The sequence below is a fragment of the Xyrauchen texanus genome, chromosome 8 (assembly GCF_025860055.1).
Source record: "Xyrauchen texanus isolate HMW12.3.18 chromosome 8, RBS_HiC_50CHRs, whole genome shotgun sequence".
Taxonomy (NCBI): domain Eukaryota; kingdom Metazoa; phylum Chordata; class Actinopteri; order Cypriniformes; family Catostomidae; genus Xyrauchen; species Xyrauchen texanus.
The window spans coordinates 13,443,855-13,459,835 of NC_068283.1; the positions used below are offsets into that span (position 1 = coordinate 13,443,855).

The 15,981-nt window shown below is 35.7% G+C and overlaps 1 protein-coding gene across 3 annotated transcripts in view; it reads right to left on the minus strand.

Annotated features, from left to right (window-relative positions):
* Positions 1-15,981, minus strand: part of LOC127648034 (cdc42-interacting protein 4 homolog) — a 61,511-nt gene that overhangs the window by 29,707 nt on the left and 15,823 nt on the right. For 2 of the 3 annotated variants that reach the window (XM_052132608.1, XM_052132606.1), the window contains exon 2: positions 1,305-1,435. In XM_052132608.1, the coding sequence (XP_051988568.1) occupies positions 1,305-1,435 (131 nt within the window). The remainder of the gene's footprint in view (positions 1-1,304; positions 1,436-15,981) is intronic. The other variant, XM_052132607.1, reaches the window with a different exon arrangement.

Sequence of the window (15,981 nt, forward strand, 5' to 3'; positions counted from 1 at the left end):
TTTAATCTTATGTACTGTTTTGTCTTTACAAGTCAGAGACAAAGAGTCATCTCTATTTCAAGGTCTTCAATGCCACTGGATGATGTTGTTAAGCAGTAGTTTTCCCATTGTCTCTGCTTGGTTTAATAACACTTGTTGAGTTTGGCCTGCTCAGGCGAAGTCAGACTGAGCATTGAGACACAGTACGCAACTAAGATTATTCACTAAACTCTGATTATTTTTATTGTCACTTCATCTCCTGCATTCTGCTATTCCCATGCTGCCGCTTGGGCTGGAAGATAATTGACATAGCAAGTTGTTGATGTTGACTCTGATACTTGGATATGTTCTGATGGAAGAGAAAGGTCTAATGGGATACTGGATCAAATTCAGCACAAACTTGAGTCTATGTCAGCTCGAATGCATGCCATCATTCAAGGAAAAGTGGGCCATACCTAATACAAAGAAATTCTGAAATATTCAAAATCCCATTTTCACTCGAACTGTTATGCTGATAATATAATTCTTAATGAAAAAAAAAAAGCAATATATTAGAAAAATATAAAATAGAAGCAGAGGAACACCATTGTATATCAAGATATTTGGACAAAGAGCCAGTCAAAATCTTGACGACTTAAAAATATTTTGTTCTTAAAGCGAATGCTCAAATACTAGTTTTGTAGACACACTGTGCCTATGTATGAAAAAAGGGCAGCTACTTTAAATATGCTAAACTATAAGACTTTTGGTCACATTTTGTCACAACATAAATGGAAGTAGGAATTTTTATAGTTTGAAATGGCAACACTGAAGTTAATAAAATGTGACTAAATAAAACCAAACTTTATGATTTTGGTTTCCATTCTGCACAAGAGAAGTAAAGTAGAGATTGATGCGAGTACTGAACTCAACACTTTCACTTTATCCATCCACATCACAACGGTCATCTGCTGGTCTGCTCCCACTTCCTCTCTCCACTCTCTTTCTGTCTAGTGGGTGAAATGTAGCACATTATGGCAGAGTGGCCAAACATTCACAGAGGAGCACGAGAACAAAGCGATCATCAAGGCCTAGTCATGAATGAGCCAAAGAAAAGTGGAGCAGGCGAAGATATGCGTATCCTCTGGGTTGAGGCCAAGGCTGACGCTCTGAGGTACAACATGTTCAGTTCTGCCCCAAACTGGTCATGAGACCCCTATATTTCACAATCAGCCACAGCTTTGCATAGATGCACAAACTGCAGGCCTGCTCAAGTGCACGCATACAGTACACACTCCGGCAAAAGCACACAAACTAACTGGAAAGGCTATACTGAAATCACTTACCGTAGTTGCTTTGCATAATTTTGTTCAATCTCTGTGCGCTCCTTTACAAACTTCACATATTTCTCCACCAGGTCCAGCCCAGATTGTGTGTGTTTATCGATGATGTCACATTGGTCCTGTAAGAATGAGATCTGGTAAACAACAAAACAAAAGGCACAAGTCCATCTTGCCCTCAAATTGACAAGCATTAATTTATGAGACAATGTTTGTGAAATTGACTAGTTGGTCTTAAAGGGATGGTTCACCCAAAAATGAAAATTCTGTCATCATTTCCTCACCCTGATGTTTTTTTTTTAAAACCTTTCTTTCTTCTGAGGAACCCAAAAGATGTTAGGCAGGTAGTCTCAGTACCATTCACTTTGCTGCATCTTTTTCCATGCAATCTTTTCTCTAACATCACATTAAGTACTCCAGGTAAGGAAGTCATACAGGTTTGGTTCATAAGGGCAGAATCTTCACTTCAACTATTCCTTAAAAAAGTCCTGTATAATTAGGTTGGTTTAGCATCAGGTACACCAGACAGCTATCTGACACACTTCTTAGTAATATCTGGACGGTAAGCACAGCAAGAAAATGTGATTTGTAGTGGAAGTATGAAGTCGATTCTTCTCAAGTTCACACAAGTGCCCTAGCAGAGTAACCACAGGAAGTGGAGTCAAATTTAAATGGCTCCTGATTCTTAGGTGATCAGCAATAACACATATGTAAACATAAAAATTGTTTGTTAATTATTAATTGAAATGTTTAATTATTTAAATGCAATTATGTAATCAACTAACAAACTATTCAACTAAGCTTCTAATAAAAACAAAAATGGATCCAGAAAAATGTAGGACTCAATTTGATGTCTTTTTAATATAGACAGAACAGAAAAAAACTTTTTTTCTTCTTTTTTTTTTTTTAAAGCCAAGATCCAGCAACATGGCACTTGTTGCAACAAGATCTTGTGATATACTGTAGATGTATTTCTTAAATAAAAATAATGCAATGTTATGTTGTATTCACACAAAATCTATGTTTAAACACGGTCCCTTAACACTTACTTAGTTTAATCATTTTAAACCATGACTTGCACTATAGAGAAGTAATATTGTCATTATAGTCCTGATGTTAGTCAGAGGGAAACTGGCTCCAACAGAGAGTCTGGTTTCTCCCAGGGTTATTTTTAAAAGTATAAAACCCAAGTTGTTTAATTTTTTTGTAACAAACATATGTTGCAAACAAAAACAGTCTCAGAGTATGCTTTATTTCTCAAATTCAGTTTAATACTAACACTGAGTACATGCATTTTTTTCTTCCACTTCAAGCACTGGTCATTTCATAACAGACTATTAAAAGAAAAACTATTTTGCTACCCAGATCTTTGCACAATGTGACAATGAATGTGTAAAGCCTACATTTAATACCTGGGTCTTATATTATTTTATATAACATGAACAACCTTTATATTTGTATATAGCTTTAAATTATATAAATACATATTTTAGTCTACATTTATACAACATTATGGGTAATTATATAACATTATGGATAAATATGCATAACTTACATGTTTGTACTTTAGTTTTATTTGAGTTCATGGTGCTTTTATATACTTTTGAATAGGGATGAACCGATACCACTTTTTCTCTTCCGATCAGATATCGATATCGGAACTCTCAGTATCGGCCGATATTGATCCAATACCAGTGTTGTTGTTTTTTTGCCCAATCAGTTTAGAATATCTTTACCTTTGTTAAGGTAACCATTGTGTGGAACTAATTGGGTGTACTCTTTAATATGTAAAGAAACACAAACCTCTATCTACACATTATTTCAATATAAATGTATAACTTATTAAGAAACACTTTATTATTAACTAGTATACTGGATAATGTAGCAGCAAAATTAACTGTAATTCTAGTCTGGTAAATAATTAACAAATGTTGAAAGTAATCATCCATGGTGGTTTGGATGTAGGGCTGGGTATTGATACAAATTTCCCAATTCGATTTGGTTCCGATTCACAAGCTCTGGATTCAATATTATTCCAATTTGATTATGATTAATTTAGGTTTATTTCAGATATATGGTCCATTTTGCCTATTTTCTTTTATTTATTTATTTATTTATTTAGTATTTATTTGACAAGGACAGTGCTCATTATTCAGACCAATTACTGTAAATGAGCCAGAGTTATCCATATAGGCAAATTTTCATCGGTTGTCCTTGGCTATTTCTTAAAAGTCAACTTAAAATCTAATTATCACAAATATCACATACAGATAGTAGATACAAACTAATACCCAAACCAGTACAATGCACACCCACCAAACAAACAATGCCACACAGCCATGAATAAGTAGCAACACTACATACACTTTAAAATAAAAAATTTAAAAAAAAGGATCAATGATGAGCAGACAGAACAAACAAAAAGGACTGTAGCAGAAAAGTTCAGTAGGCAGCTATCATTTTAATGTTCACATATTTGATTGTTAACAAGCCACAGCTTCAGCTGTTCAGTGAAATAATGGTAAGTATTGTTTTCTCAAATATGCATTGGTATTAAATTCCATTCTTTAGATACTGTTACAGTGAATGCTGACTGATTGAAAGTGCTTTTTCGAATAGGTATGATGCAGTCTCCTCTTGTGTTACCTCTAGTAACCGGAGTGCATGATAAATGTCTTAAGTGTGTGGGAGTTATATTTAACAAACAACATTTTCCCAGCTCAGAAGTCTGTTTATTTAAAATTTGACAGCTGTAAAATCTGTTAGATTTCTGATCTAGAACTTTGAGGGTGAGTTTATATAAAATTTCAAGTGTCTTCTTTGTCGATTTGTTGGACTGTGCCGAACTTGTCAGACAATATGTTAAATCTGGAATGATCATGGCGTTCATATATATATCGTAGCTGATTCATAGCTCAGTGATTTTCTGATAAATATTTAATTAATTATTTAAATGAAACCAAACTTTTAAAAGGAGTTTTAAAAGGAAAGATTAGAATCAATCAAGACTCTGGCTAAAACGATTAGTCGACTTTATCAATAACGTCAACAATAAAAAAAATTGACAAACATTTTCATTGTTGAATAGTCATTTGATCTCATTTAATGTAACATGAGTTCACAATAAACTGTAATGATGACAAACAAGAGCAGCACTACAGATTACGCCTGACTGAGAAGAGGAAGAATTACACAGATCACTGTCCAGATGCACTCAAAACTTTCCAAACAGCTTCAGGTCACAAAGTACAAGGGAATTATACAAAAATTACAAAGTAGTAAATACAGAAGCTGTGGAATAAGTGGAGTCGAAGCTCTTTAATGGAAACACCCCGGTGTTACATCTTAAATGCAGTTTTAATGCGTTATAGCTTTATTTAAGTTCAAATAATATGGAAGCATGTCATGTAATTAACTACAAACTCCGAAACTGGCATTTCTCTGTGTGGTCATCACCTCTTCTATGAGTTGCGTGAATGTCCCGATCTAAGGGGGAGAGATTGAAACTGCACCCGGCTGATGCACACTCTGTCCCGAGTCCACACTTGCTAAAGTTAGATTATAATGTGATGGCTAGTGACTTATTGAATCATAAAATATGTCACTGTGCATTTTTTATCTTGAAGTATTGTCAATATGCATTTTTTATTTTTTTTGCAAGTTAAGGATGGATTGAAGTGAACAGAAAAGTGAGAGTCTTCGCCCCATTATACACTGCAGCAAAATATTTTTTTATTTGTTTTTGTTTTAGCTTGTTTTCCAATAAAAACATCTAAAACTCTTTTAAAACAATGTACAGTTACTTTAATTAACTTTTTGTTATCTGAGAATGTTAAATATAATATTAAAAATACAAATTTTTAAATATATAAAAATCCTTTAAAAAAGATGCATTCACCTGAGAAGCAGCATATAAGATATTTAGACTTGCTTCTAGAGAATAGATTTTGAATATAAGTATATTTTCACTTTACTGCACTCGCAGAAGTAAAATCAAGTGAAAAAAAAAATAAAAAATACACGTGTATATAAAAATTACAGTTTTATTTAAGACACAGTGGATATAAAAGTCTATACACCCCTGTTAAAATGCCAGGTTTTTGTGATGTAAATGAATTAGACAAAGATAAATCATGTCAGAACTGTTTCCACTTTTAATGTGATCTATAATGTGAACAATTCAATTGAAAAACAAACTGAAATCTTCGTGGGGGGGAAAATGAAAATTTAAAACTTTACAATAACCTGGTTGCATAAGTGTGCACACCCTCTTATAACTGGGGATGTGGCTGTGTTCAGAATTAACCAATCACATTCAAACTCATGTTAAATAGAAGTCATTACACATTTAAAGTCTCTGATTAATACAAAATAAAGTTCAGCTGTTCTAGTAGGATTTTCCTGACATTTTCTTAGTTGCATCTCAAAACAAAAGCCATGGTCCGCAGAGAGCTTCCAAAGCATCAGAGGGATCTCATTGTTGAAAGATGTCAGTCAGGAGAAGGGTACAAAAGAATTTCCAAAGCATTAGATATACCATGGAACACAGTGAAGACAGTCAACATCAAGTGGAGAAAATATGGCACAACAGAGACATTACCAAGAATTGGACGTCCCTCCAAAAATGATGAAAAGACCAGAAGAAAACTGGTCAGGGAGGCTTCCAAGAGGCCTACAGCAACATTAACGGAACTGCAGGAATTTCTGGCAAGTACTGGCTGTGTGCTACATGTGACAACAACCTCCCGTATTCTTCATATGAATGGTCTATGGGGTAGGGTGGCCTTTTCTTACAAAGAAAAACATCCAAACCCGGCTGAAGTTTGCCAAATATCAAGTCTCCCAAAAGCACGTGGGAAAATGTGTTATGGTCTGATGAAACCAAGGTTGAACTTTTTGGCCATAAATCCAAAAGGTATGTTTGGTGCAAAAACAACACTGCACATCACCCAAAGAACACCAAACCCACAGTGAAGCATGGTGGTGGCAGCATCATGCTTTGGGGCTGTTTTTCTTCAGCTGGAACCGGGGACTTCGTCAGGATGGAGGGAATTATGAACAGTTCCAAATACCAGGCAATTTTCCATTAGAAAGCTGAAGATGAAGACCTTTCAGCACGACAACGACCCAAAAAACACATCCAAATCCACAAAAGCATGGCTTCACCAAAAGAAGATTAACTATTTGGAATGGCCAAAAAAGATGACCATCAAGATGTGCCATGCTAATAGACACCTACCCAAAAAGACTGAGTGCTGTAACAAAATCAAAAGGTGCTTCAACAAAGTATTAGTATTATTTTTTTTTCCCTCAAAGATTTCAGTTTGTTTTTCAATTGAATTGTTCATGTTATAGGTCACATTAAAAGGTGGAAAAAGTTCTGACATGATTTATCTTTGTCTCATTCTTTTACATCACAAGAACCTAGCATTTTAAAAGAGGTGTATAGACTTTTCATATCCACTGTGTACATCCTCTAAAAGCAAGTCTAAATATCTTTGTTACTGGTTGCTTCAAGTAAATGCATCTTGTTTTAAGTATTTTTAGACAATTTTAAAATGGGAAAACAAGACAAAAACACTTGATAACAAAATATATATATATATATATATCTCTTTTTTTTTTACAGTGAATTTCTTTACTGAATTAAACTTATAAAAAAGTATTATTTCCTAAAACTCATTTAGAGGTATTTTTAAAACATGATTTTGTCCTCTTTATTGTTAGTAAGCATATTTAATGTAACCTTTTAAGCCGGGGCACAAGCTGAATAATCGGCGCAATAATTGCAGAATAATCGTTCTAATAATCGTTAGATTAATCGATTATCAAAATAAACGTTAGTTGCAGCCCTAATCAAGACACCAGATACTTAAATTTGCAAACCGTGGTTTGCGCGAACGGAGACACCATGACCATCGCGTTTTTTTAATACGCAGTGTTACGTTTAAAAAAAATTTGAAGACCCTGCATTCAGTTTCATTTAGCTGCACTCCGTCTAGCTGTTTGAAAGGAAGAACTCACCTGCTGTGTGTGAGCTTCTCCAATAGCCGATCGTTTTTAAAATCTATAGTATGAATGAAAACTTTCCACACAATGTAAAATAGGACCGAAATTTACAACAAAATGAACATGCCCCAATCCTGATAATTTTGTAAGAGATTTGACTTTGTGCTTCCCTTGGAGATACTTTAATAAAGTACTCCCACACTGACACCTTCAAAGCCTTTGCCATCTGAAATGAATGTAAATATTCATTAAAAGACTACAAGTCAAATGTGTTTGTTGTTCAGCAATCAGCAATTACACAAAACACAGCCTTTCAAAGCTAAATAGCTACTGACTTTTTTTATTTTATTGTCATATGAAATATATGAGAATGTAGTGCTGTCAAAAGTACAAAGTTGATACTAAAATAAAAAAAAAGACTTCACAATACCAGTGTTTCTGCAGTACAAGTAGTACAGAGGACCAACTCTCTCCGTTACCAGCATGCAGTATTACTCACACACAAACACACAAAACTGCTTTAAAATGCTCACAGGCTTATTTTGAACATGTGCTCTGTTACTACTTTTACACTGAAATAGACAATTAATCAAATAAAAAGAAAAATTGTGATATGTCCTAGTGTGATTTATTAAACCCCTAAAGGCTACAATTTTAGTGTGGATGAGAAGCATAATTTAAATGAATGTATAAATCTGACCGCTCATACATTGGAAATTCCACACACATTGAGAATCATTCACGTTGTATAAGATGACAAAGCAGAGCACTAATCCACTGTAAAGCACGCATAACATTTTACAATTAAATAACAGCATTTGCACTTTAACCTCAACTCAACTTTATTTATACAGCATTTAAAACAACAGAGTAGGTCGAAGTGCTTCACAGTAATACGACTTATAACAAAAAATTTCAAAATTACCACATACACAAACACCAGTAATTAGGGCTGGGACAACACGTCGTCATCATCGATGACGTCGACGCAAAAAATACGTTGACGCAAAATATGCGCGTCGATTCGTCGGACCCAAAACAAAGATGGCGGCGCCGGCGAGTAGTAGAAACACGAGTGGCTCCTCAGACTATCAGAAGTGCAAGGCTGCATGCACTCGTTCCTCTAAAGTATGGGAATTCTTTAATTTAAAAAGGAAACAATTCCGTGATATGTCGTCTTTGCAAAATGGAGATGGCCTTCCATTCTAGCACCACGGCAATGCACCAGCATCTGAAAAGGCGCCAACCGGGAGCAGTTGCAGATGACAGAGCACCGTGAGTTTTTTTTACATTTACATTTACATTTATGCATTTGGCAGACGCTTCCCCCTGGAGCAACCTGGAGTTAAGTGCCTTGCTCAAGGACACAATGGTGGTGGCCATGAGGTTAGAACCTGTGACCTTCTGATTAACAGCCCTGTGCTTTAGCCACTACGCCACCACCACTCCCCACTTTGCACTAGATGTTGGAGTAGGCAACGCGCTGACAGACAGGACCAAGCAGGTAACATTTAATAAAGTCTCAACTTTCAAATTTGGTCATTCAAAGAAAATTAAACCATAAATAGGCCTACTATTTTGTGGCTCTTTAATGTGTCGTGACAGATTGCCTCAGTTAAAGCTGCTCGTGAACCGATCATCTTTTCCTTGGTTAATTTATAGCATCAAATAGGCTAAACATGAATGTAGCCTACATCAGAAGGACAGTTGTTTTAACCGCGGAAAGATGTCAGTACAGTAGCCTACAATCCATTATTCAAATTCAAATCCACCGACGTTAATCTTCTCTCTCCTGACTACTTTGTCGGACAAAAATGGCGTATTATGATTGATTAGATCGCCAGTCAATCAAACTCCCGGCAAATGTTTTTTTTTTTTACATTTTATACACCCCCACCCCCGATGAAACCGGTATTACAGGTGTTGTCACAAGTCGATTAATCGAATCGAAATCGAATCGGACTGAAAAAAAAAACGAATCGTTAGATTAATCGATGCATCGAAAAAATAAATCGCTAGATTAATCGTTTAAAAAATAATCGTTTATCCCAGCCCTACCAGTAATCAAAAACACAAACACTCCAAAACTGTGTCCTAGATTTCATTAGTCAGATTCAAATGCCAGTGTAAAAAGATGAGATTTCAGACATTACTGAAGTCTTCAATGATCACACTGGGCTGTGTAGCGAACTGTTTATCTGGAAAAGTGAAGCTTACGGCAAAAAAAAACAAAAAAAACACACATCATAATAAAAAGCACAATTCAAAATAAAAGCTAGATGCCTGAAATTGAAGAAATTGTGATCTGAAATAATATATAACAAATGTATATTAAAATGTAATAATAATAATTATTATTATTATTATTATTATTATTATTATTATTATTATTATTATTAAGCAATATATCACAAGCAAGACTGCTGTTGAAAAAGTTTGGCAAAAAGAACTTCAATGACATGTTGAAAAGTTATATTTTTACTTGTTGAAAAATAATTAACTGACTAGACACCATTTAAAGATCTAATTAAATTAAACATTGAAACAGGGAGTTCTGGAAAATAATAACGACACTTAAAATTATTATAAAATTATAAAAAATAACTAAATTGGTGTGTTCAATAGCACATTATCATATTTTTTATGTGGTATTGAAATTGGTATCGAGAACAATTCAATTTCACTGGTATTAGTACCGACTACTGACATTTTTGTACCATGACAACACTATGAGAATGTACTAGAAAGACAGATAAAAGGATTTTATCATGCTCTTATGTTTCTTTTGCACATTACTACATCATAATGCAGCAAGCTTGGACAGAAGTTTATTTTGTCATAACGGAGAAAAGTTTGGAAAACTTTATAGTCCAAAATATATAAAATGGAAAACGGGATGTTCCTGAGCATGAGTAAAGTCGCGTAATAATGTTTTTATTTGTCAAAGCGTTGCTTGCTAACGCCGTCCTAACAGTGTTCTGCCACTATCCAAAAGAGAGAAACAATCGTACTAAAATTACCTAAGGAATAATAAAAAAAAAGGTCCAATTTAAATGTGCAATTATATCTAACATAGTTGCCAAATGGCTATATCCACATTTTGATGATGAATTTCAGAGAAGAGCTGACCTACAGATGTCTTCTCCAAAGATCCATCAGTTATGTTCATGGTTTTTATAGGGATATTGTTTGATTCCTTGGTCTGTTGGGTCAGTTTGCATTCTCACCACAAGCGAACCACTCCAGAGTTCGTTTGCAATCAGTTTAAGACCACCTTGTTCAGGTAGTCTCAGATCGATTGTTGTGGTTTGGATCGGAGTACGATTGCAGAGTTCATATATGCCTAAATGAACCAAACCAAGGGAGAAAACGCACCAGGTTCCTAAACAAATGCTCAGTTTGAGAGACAGAGAGAGAGCAGGACAGACAGGTCTAGTGTGGCTTACTATACCTGAACACCAAAGGGGACCCATCTGGACTATTTGCACCTCCACAACATGATGCTGCCACCCCCATGATAGTATCACCTAGCATCCAATCAGTGGTAATTCCATTGTTTGTCATGAATAATTTAATTACCGCATGACCAGCTGTGTAAATTATCACCTCTGTCCGTCACTGACAGCGTGACTTTGCCACTTCCTGGGGAGTTTTTTTTTCTGCGACTAACCGACCAATCAAAACTTGGGTCTACCAAGACTCTTCTCATTACTATTAGGGGGCAGCCCTACTTTAAAGTCAATATAGGACTCGTTTTACTGTGGATATAGAAACTTGTCTACCAGTTTCCTCCAGCATCTTCACAAGGTCCTTTGCTGCTGTTCAGGGATTGATTTGCACTTTTCGCACCAAACTGCGTTAGTACATACACAAAGTAGATATCCTAAACGACAAAACAATAGTTTGCTAATATAAAATCTGTGGAGAGGTTAAAAAATTAGTTTTAATGACTTCAACCCAAGTATGTAAACTTCTGACTTCAACTGTATATTATTTCATTAAATGTTCATCTGTTTAATGATCACACTTGGCCATATAAAGACTTTTTATTATTATTTTCAAATGGTCTTTGATTTAATCTCAAAACTCTCACATTACATTTTGCTAATGTCATCATAATTTAATATATAATATAGTACCGTTTAATATATAATATATTTAATATAGTACCGAAATGTACAACAAGATGATATCTTACAACTTTCCATTTTTTGGTATCGCAATATTTCATTAGTACCGGTATACCACGCAACCCTAGTGTGTGCATCTTGTTCATTATTCTTTGGACTATGTATGTGCATTTTTTTCTGGCTCATTTCAGCATGGACTGCTTGTGAACCACTCTTAGGGGGCTTTCACACTAGCACTTTTGGTGCGCACCCCGGTTCGAATGACGTCAGAGTTCGGTTCGTTTGGATGATGTGAACGCTGTCTTCCGAACTCGGGTGCGCACCCGCGAACCGTACTGGGGTCCGCTTAAAAAGGTGGTCTGGGGTACGGTTCATGTGAACTCCAGTACGGTTCGCTGCTGATATGAACGCAATCGAACCAAACCACGGAAGTGAACCGCTATTGATGACGTATAATGTGGTCGTCAGTCTCACAAGCGTCACTTTCAAAATGAGCGGAAAGAGTTTACTTTAGTGCGTCGCGTGCATATGTGTGTGTGTATACACTTACCTTGACTAAAAGCGGGATTGACGCTACACGCACTGCAAGCAGAGAGATGATTTCTGCTTGCCTTCGCAAAAATTGTCTTCGCGGACAGCCCGCTGTCTTTTGAACGATTTCAGTATTTTTGCGGCAGAGAGACGCAAGTGTGTTTCTGTATCTTGATGTTGAAAACAAAACCAAAGGTTAAAAAAAAGAAGAACAAATGTGAACCGAGCAAGTCTATTCATTGAATTTTGACGCCTTTTAATTTCGCGGTTATCAAGCAACACAATTACGCACCAGCTGCAGCTTGATGACGCAAGCGTACCGTGGTTCGGATACAAATATATAATGTGAACACAGTCCATCGGGGGCAGGGGGGAGCAATCGAACTCGGGTTCGGAACAGGCAATCGAACCAAGTGTGAAAGCCCCCTTAATATGATTTAAGCTTTGCAAATGAACTGTTATTGAAGGATAGGGCCGTTAAAAACACATGGAACCGATCGCAAAACCCCAAGTATACAGTTTCATTCATGAATATTTCAAATATCATGCCTTACGGATAGTATATGTTGCTGTTGTGCTCGAGTGATCAGTTTAATTCGGATGCAATGTGTTGGATGTGTGTTATTTGTAAACCCTGAAATAGCTTTACAACTTTGTGGAGCTTGTTCATTCTCTTCCGATTGAGTTTCAAATATATTGTGCGGTTTTGAGGGGATGCACAATGTTACCCAATCATAACAGTGGCAGTTTACGATGAAAACTGCCAAAACAGGCCATTCCAGACAGAGGGCCAGTGACAGTGTGGAAAATTATCATATATTACTTTTTACTTATCTCAGGGAAAATAATAAAATGTATATATATATATATATATATATATAAATAAAAAAAAAGCATATCATGACCACTTTAAGTGTTAATAACTCAACTGAGCACAAAATTGAAGCTATAGGGAATACGTACAATACCTTGCCCTTGAATTATTTAATTATGTTTCCTTGGTAAAGGGAACATGTGAGGGCATTTAAACAGTTGTTATTAAGAATTCATAGAGGTTTTAGCTCTTTTGTAGTATTGTTCATGTTTTGTAGCAAATAGTTATTTTGTGTGATGTCACTAGGTCAAGTTGGACCCTGTAAACACTTTCTCAGTTCTCCTTGTGCAACTGAACTACAGGCAAATATGCATTTCTGTGGAGAAATACGTTTATTCAATCGTTGAGGTAGAATCAGTTATAATCTTCATTGTTTAATCTGTGTTACTGTATTAAATATATTTGAGTCCATTCAATTAAAATCAAGTTGAAACAACAACATTTAAATAGCAAATGTGAGTTGTCTACTTGCATCTAGTTACCTTATCGAGTACACAATCAATTGAGTTGAGTAGTCAACTTATTAGGGCTTTCAGTGCAGTGTTGTAGTACTCGAGACCGGACTCCGTCTCATTCTTGGTCTTGGAATCGGTCTTGGTCTCAAAACCATATTTTTACGGTCTTGGTCCTTTCATGAACTCGGGAGCAATTTGACTTGATCTTGACTTGAGTCCTTTGGTCTTGCCTATGACAAGTGTGGTCTCTATCCCAATATCAGTAAAGTGTTTGTAGAACAGCATTCTTCCACCTCAGAAATATTTCTAACTTATGACACATCTCTGTTTCTGATGCAGAAAAATTAATGCGTTCATGACCTCAAGACTAGATTCTTGTAATGCATTACTGGGAGGATGACCTGCAGGTTCAATAAATAAACTTCAATTGGTTAAAAATGCAGCAGCCAGAGCGCTGAATAGAGTTAAGAAATATGATCGTATTAGCCCCATATGTCATCGCTACATTGGTATTAGGGTTGCAGCAGTATACCGGTTTCACAGTATACCAAGGTATGCAAATTTCCGGTTAATATACTATGTACATTTGCTTATCTACGGTATTGAGAAAAAATTGCAACCGGACGGAGAATCTCAAATGCACATCTACTTTCCTCGTCTGCCTGTCAGACCAGTCAACTTGCGCCACGCGCACACACACACACACACACACACACACACACACACACACACACACACACACACACACACACACACACACACACACACACACACAGTGGAGAAAATGTCAGAGAGAAGCGAGTCTGATATAAGTGAGTGTGTGTGAGTTAAAGCAGTGTTTCTCAACTGATCTGCTCAGACTGGGTCATGGACAGCAGGGAAAGAGCAATGACATGGTTCTCCCTTTGAAGATATTTCAGTGGCCGCCCAAGTGATGGACTATTTAGGACTGCCGAGGCAGATTTAATGATAATCTCACAAACAGCTAAAGGCTTCTCATCTGCACTAACTGTTATATTTTGACAAAATGTTATAGTTTCATATGAAATAATCTAAAAGGGTAGAATCTATTAGACCTCATTTGATATCAACAGTGGCATTTTTCAAGATGTGTTTCAGCTAGTATTTATTTTTCATAAATACTATAATTTGTTGTCGTTATTACTATTATTTAAGACTAGCTACACTGATCTAACCATGGTAATGAGGAGCCTTTCCTCCTGTGTAATATGTGTGTTCTGTTAGAATGATGTTTGAAATTAGGAAACAAACAGGATAATAATGGGCTCATATAAGTAAATATGCTTTTAAATTTTAAAAGAGGGAGAGAAAACGTCCTATAGATTTGTTGTTGATATCAACAACAAAAATAATGTCACTTGATGCATGTCCTTGTACTGGAAAACCATGAACAGACTATGCAACATAAGGAAATGTGACCCAAGATACACTGAATACAGGTTATGTTTTTATTATGGTGTGTCGCCACTTGATTTCCAATGTAAAATCTGTCCTGAAGCAAAACCAGTTAAGAACCACTGAGTTAAAGGTACAGACAGGAGCAGTCTGACTGCACTGTCATGCACCTACAGTATATGTTCATTATTAATAATCATAGGACATTACTACAAAAGCTCACACAGCAGATGTTATTTTTCATTTAGTAGTTAATTTAACATGTAAACTAACATGCTTTAGTTATATAACATGTTATAGTTAAATGCTATTTTTTTCATGTTTATAATTCTGTTTATTATTATAATCCTGTTAGCTTTATAATTTTTTTGATTTATTTTAAAAAGGAAGACTTTTTTTTTTTTAACACATACTTCAATAATAAAAAAAAAAAACAGTTTCAAGTTTCAATTATAATAAAGTCTTTGCTCAAAATAAATAAAATAACTCTGTTTTCACTTATAATAGTAATTGTATAATATCGTATACAATGATATTTTCTCAGACGGTTATCATACCGTTAAAATCTCATACCGTTGCAACCCTAATCATACTGTTAAATTTCAGATTAATAAATAATTCTGATAATTACTTGCAAAGCTTTGAATTGTGTAGCTCTACAGTACTAAAATGACCTTCTATCACGCTATAAACTATAGGATCGTAAAATTCCGGCCTGTTAATAATACCTACAATATCAAAATCCATAAAAGGAAGGAGATCCTTTTCCTATTTGGCTCCTAAATTATGGAATAGTCTTCCTATCAGTGTTCGGGACTTAGACACTGTGGCAGGGATGAGGGCAGGGCCAGGTTGTGATGCTGGTCCCCAATTAGGCTAATCAAGCCCTCGAGAGAGATAAAGGCTACTGGAGGTGGCAGAGAGAGAGAGAGAGAGAGAGAGAGAGAGAGTGTTACGGGATTACTGCGATGCTCCTCACTGGCTGATACTTGTATCGTCTTGGTCAAAGGAAGGACTACGCTCTCTTAAAATGTAATTTATAGACAATACATTAATTGTCAACTAAAGCCTTCAGCCAAATACATACTGTAGCCCCCTAACATTTACTTAGTTAACTCATTTAAACCATGACTTGTACTACACATAAATAAGTAATATTGGCATTTTATTCATGCCATTTAATCAGAAGGGTACTGGCCCCCAAAGTGAGCCTCGTTTTTCCCAAGGTTCTTTTTCACCCTTAACCAACATCTAATTGATTTTTTTTT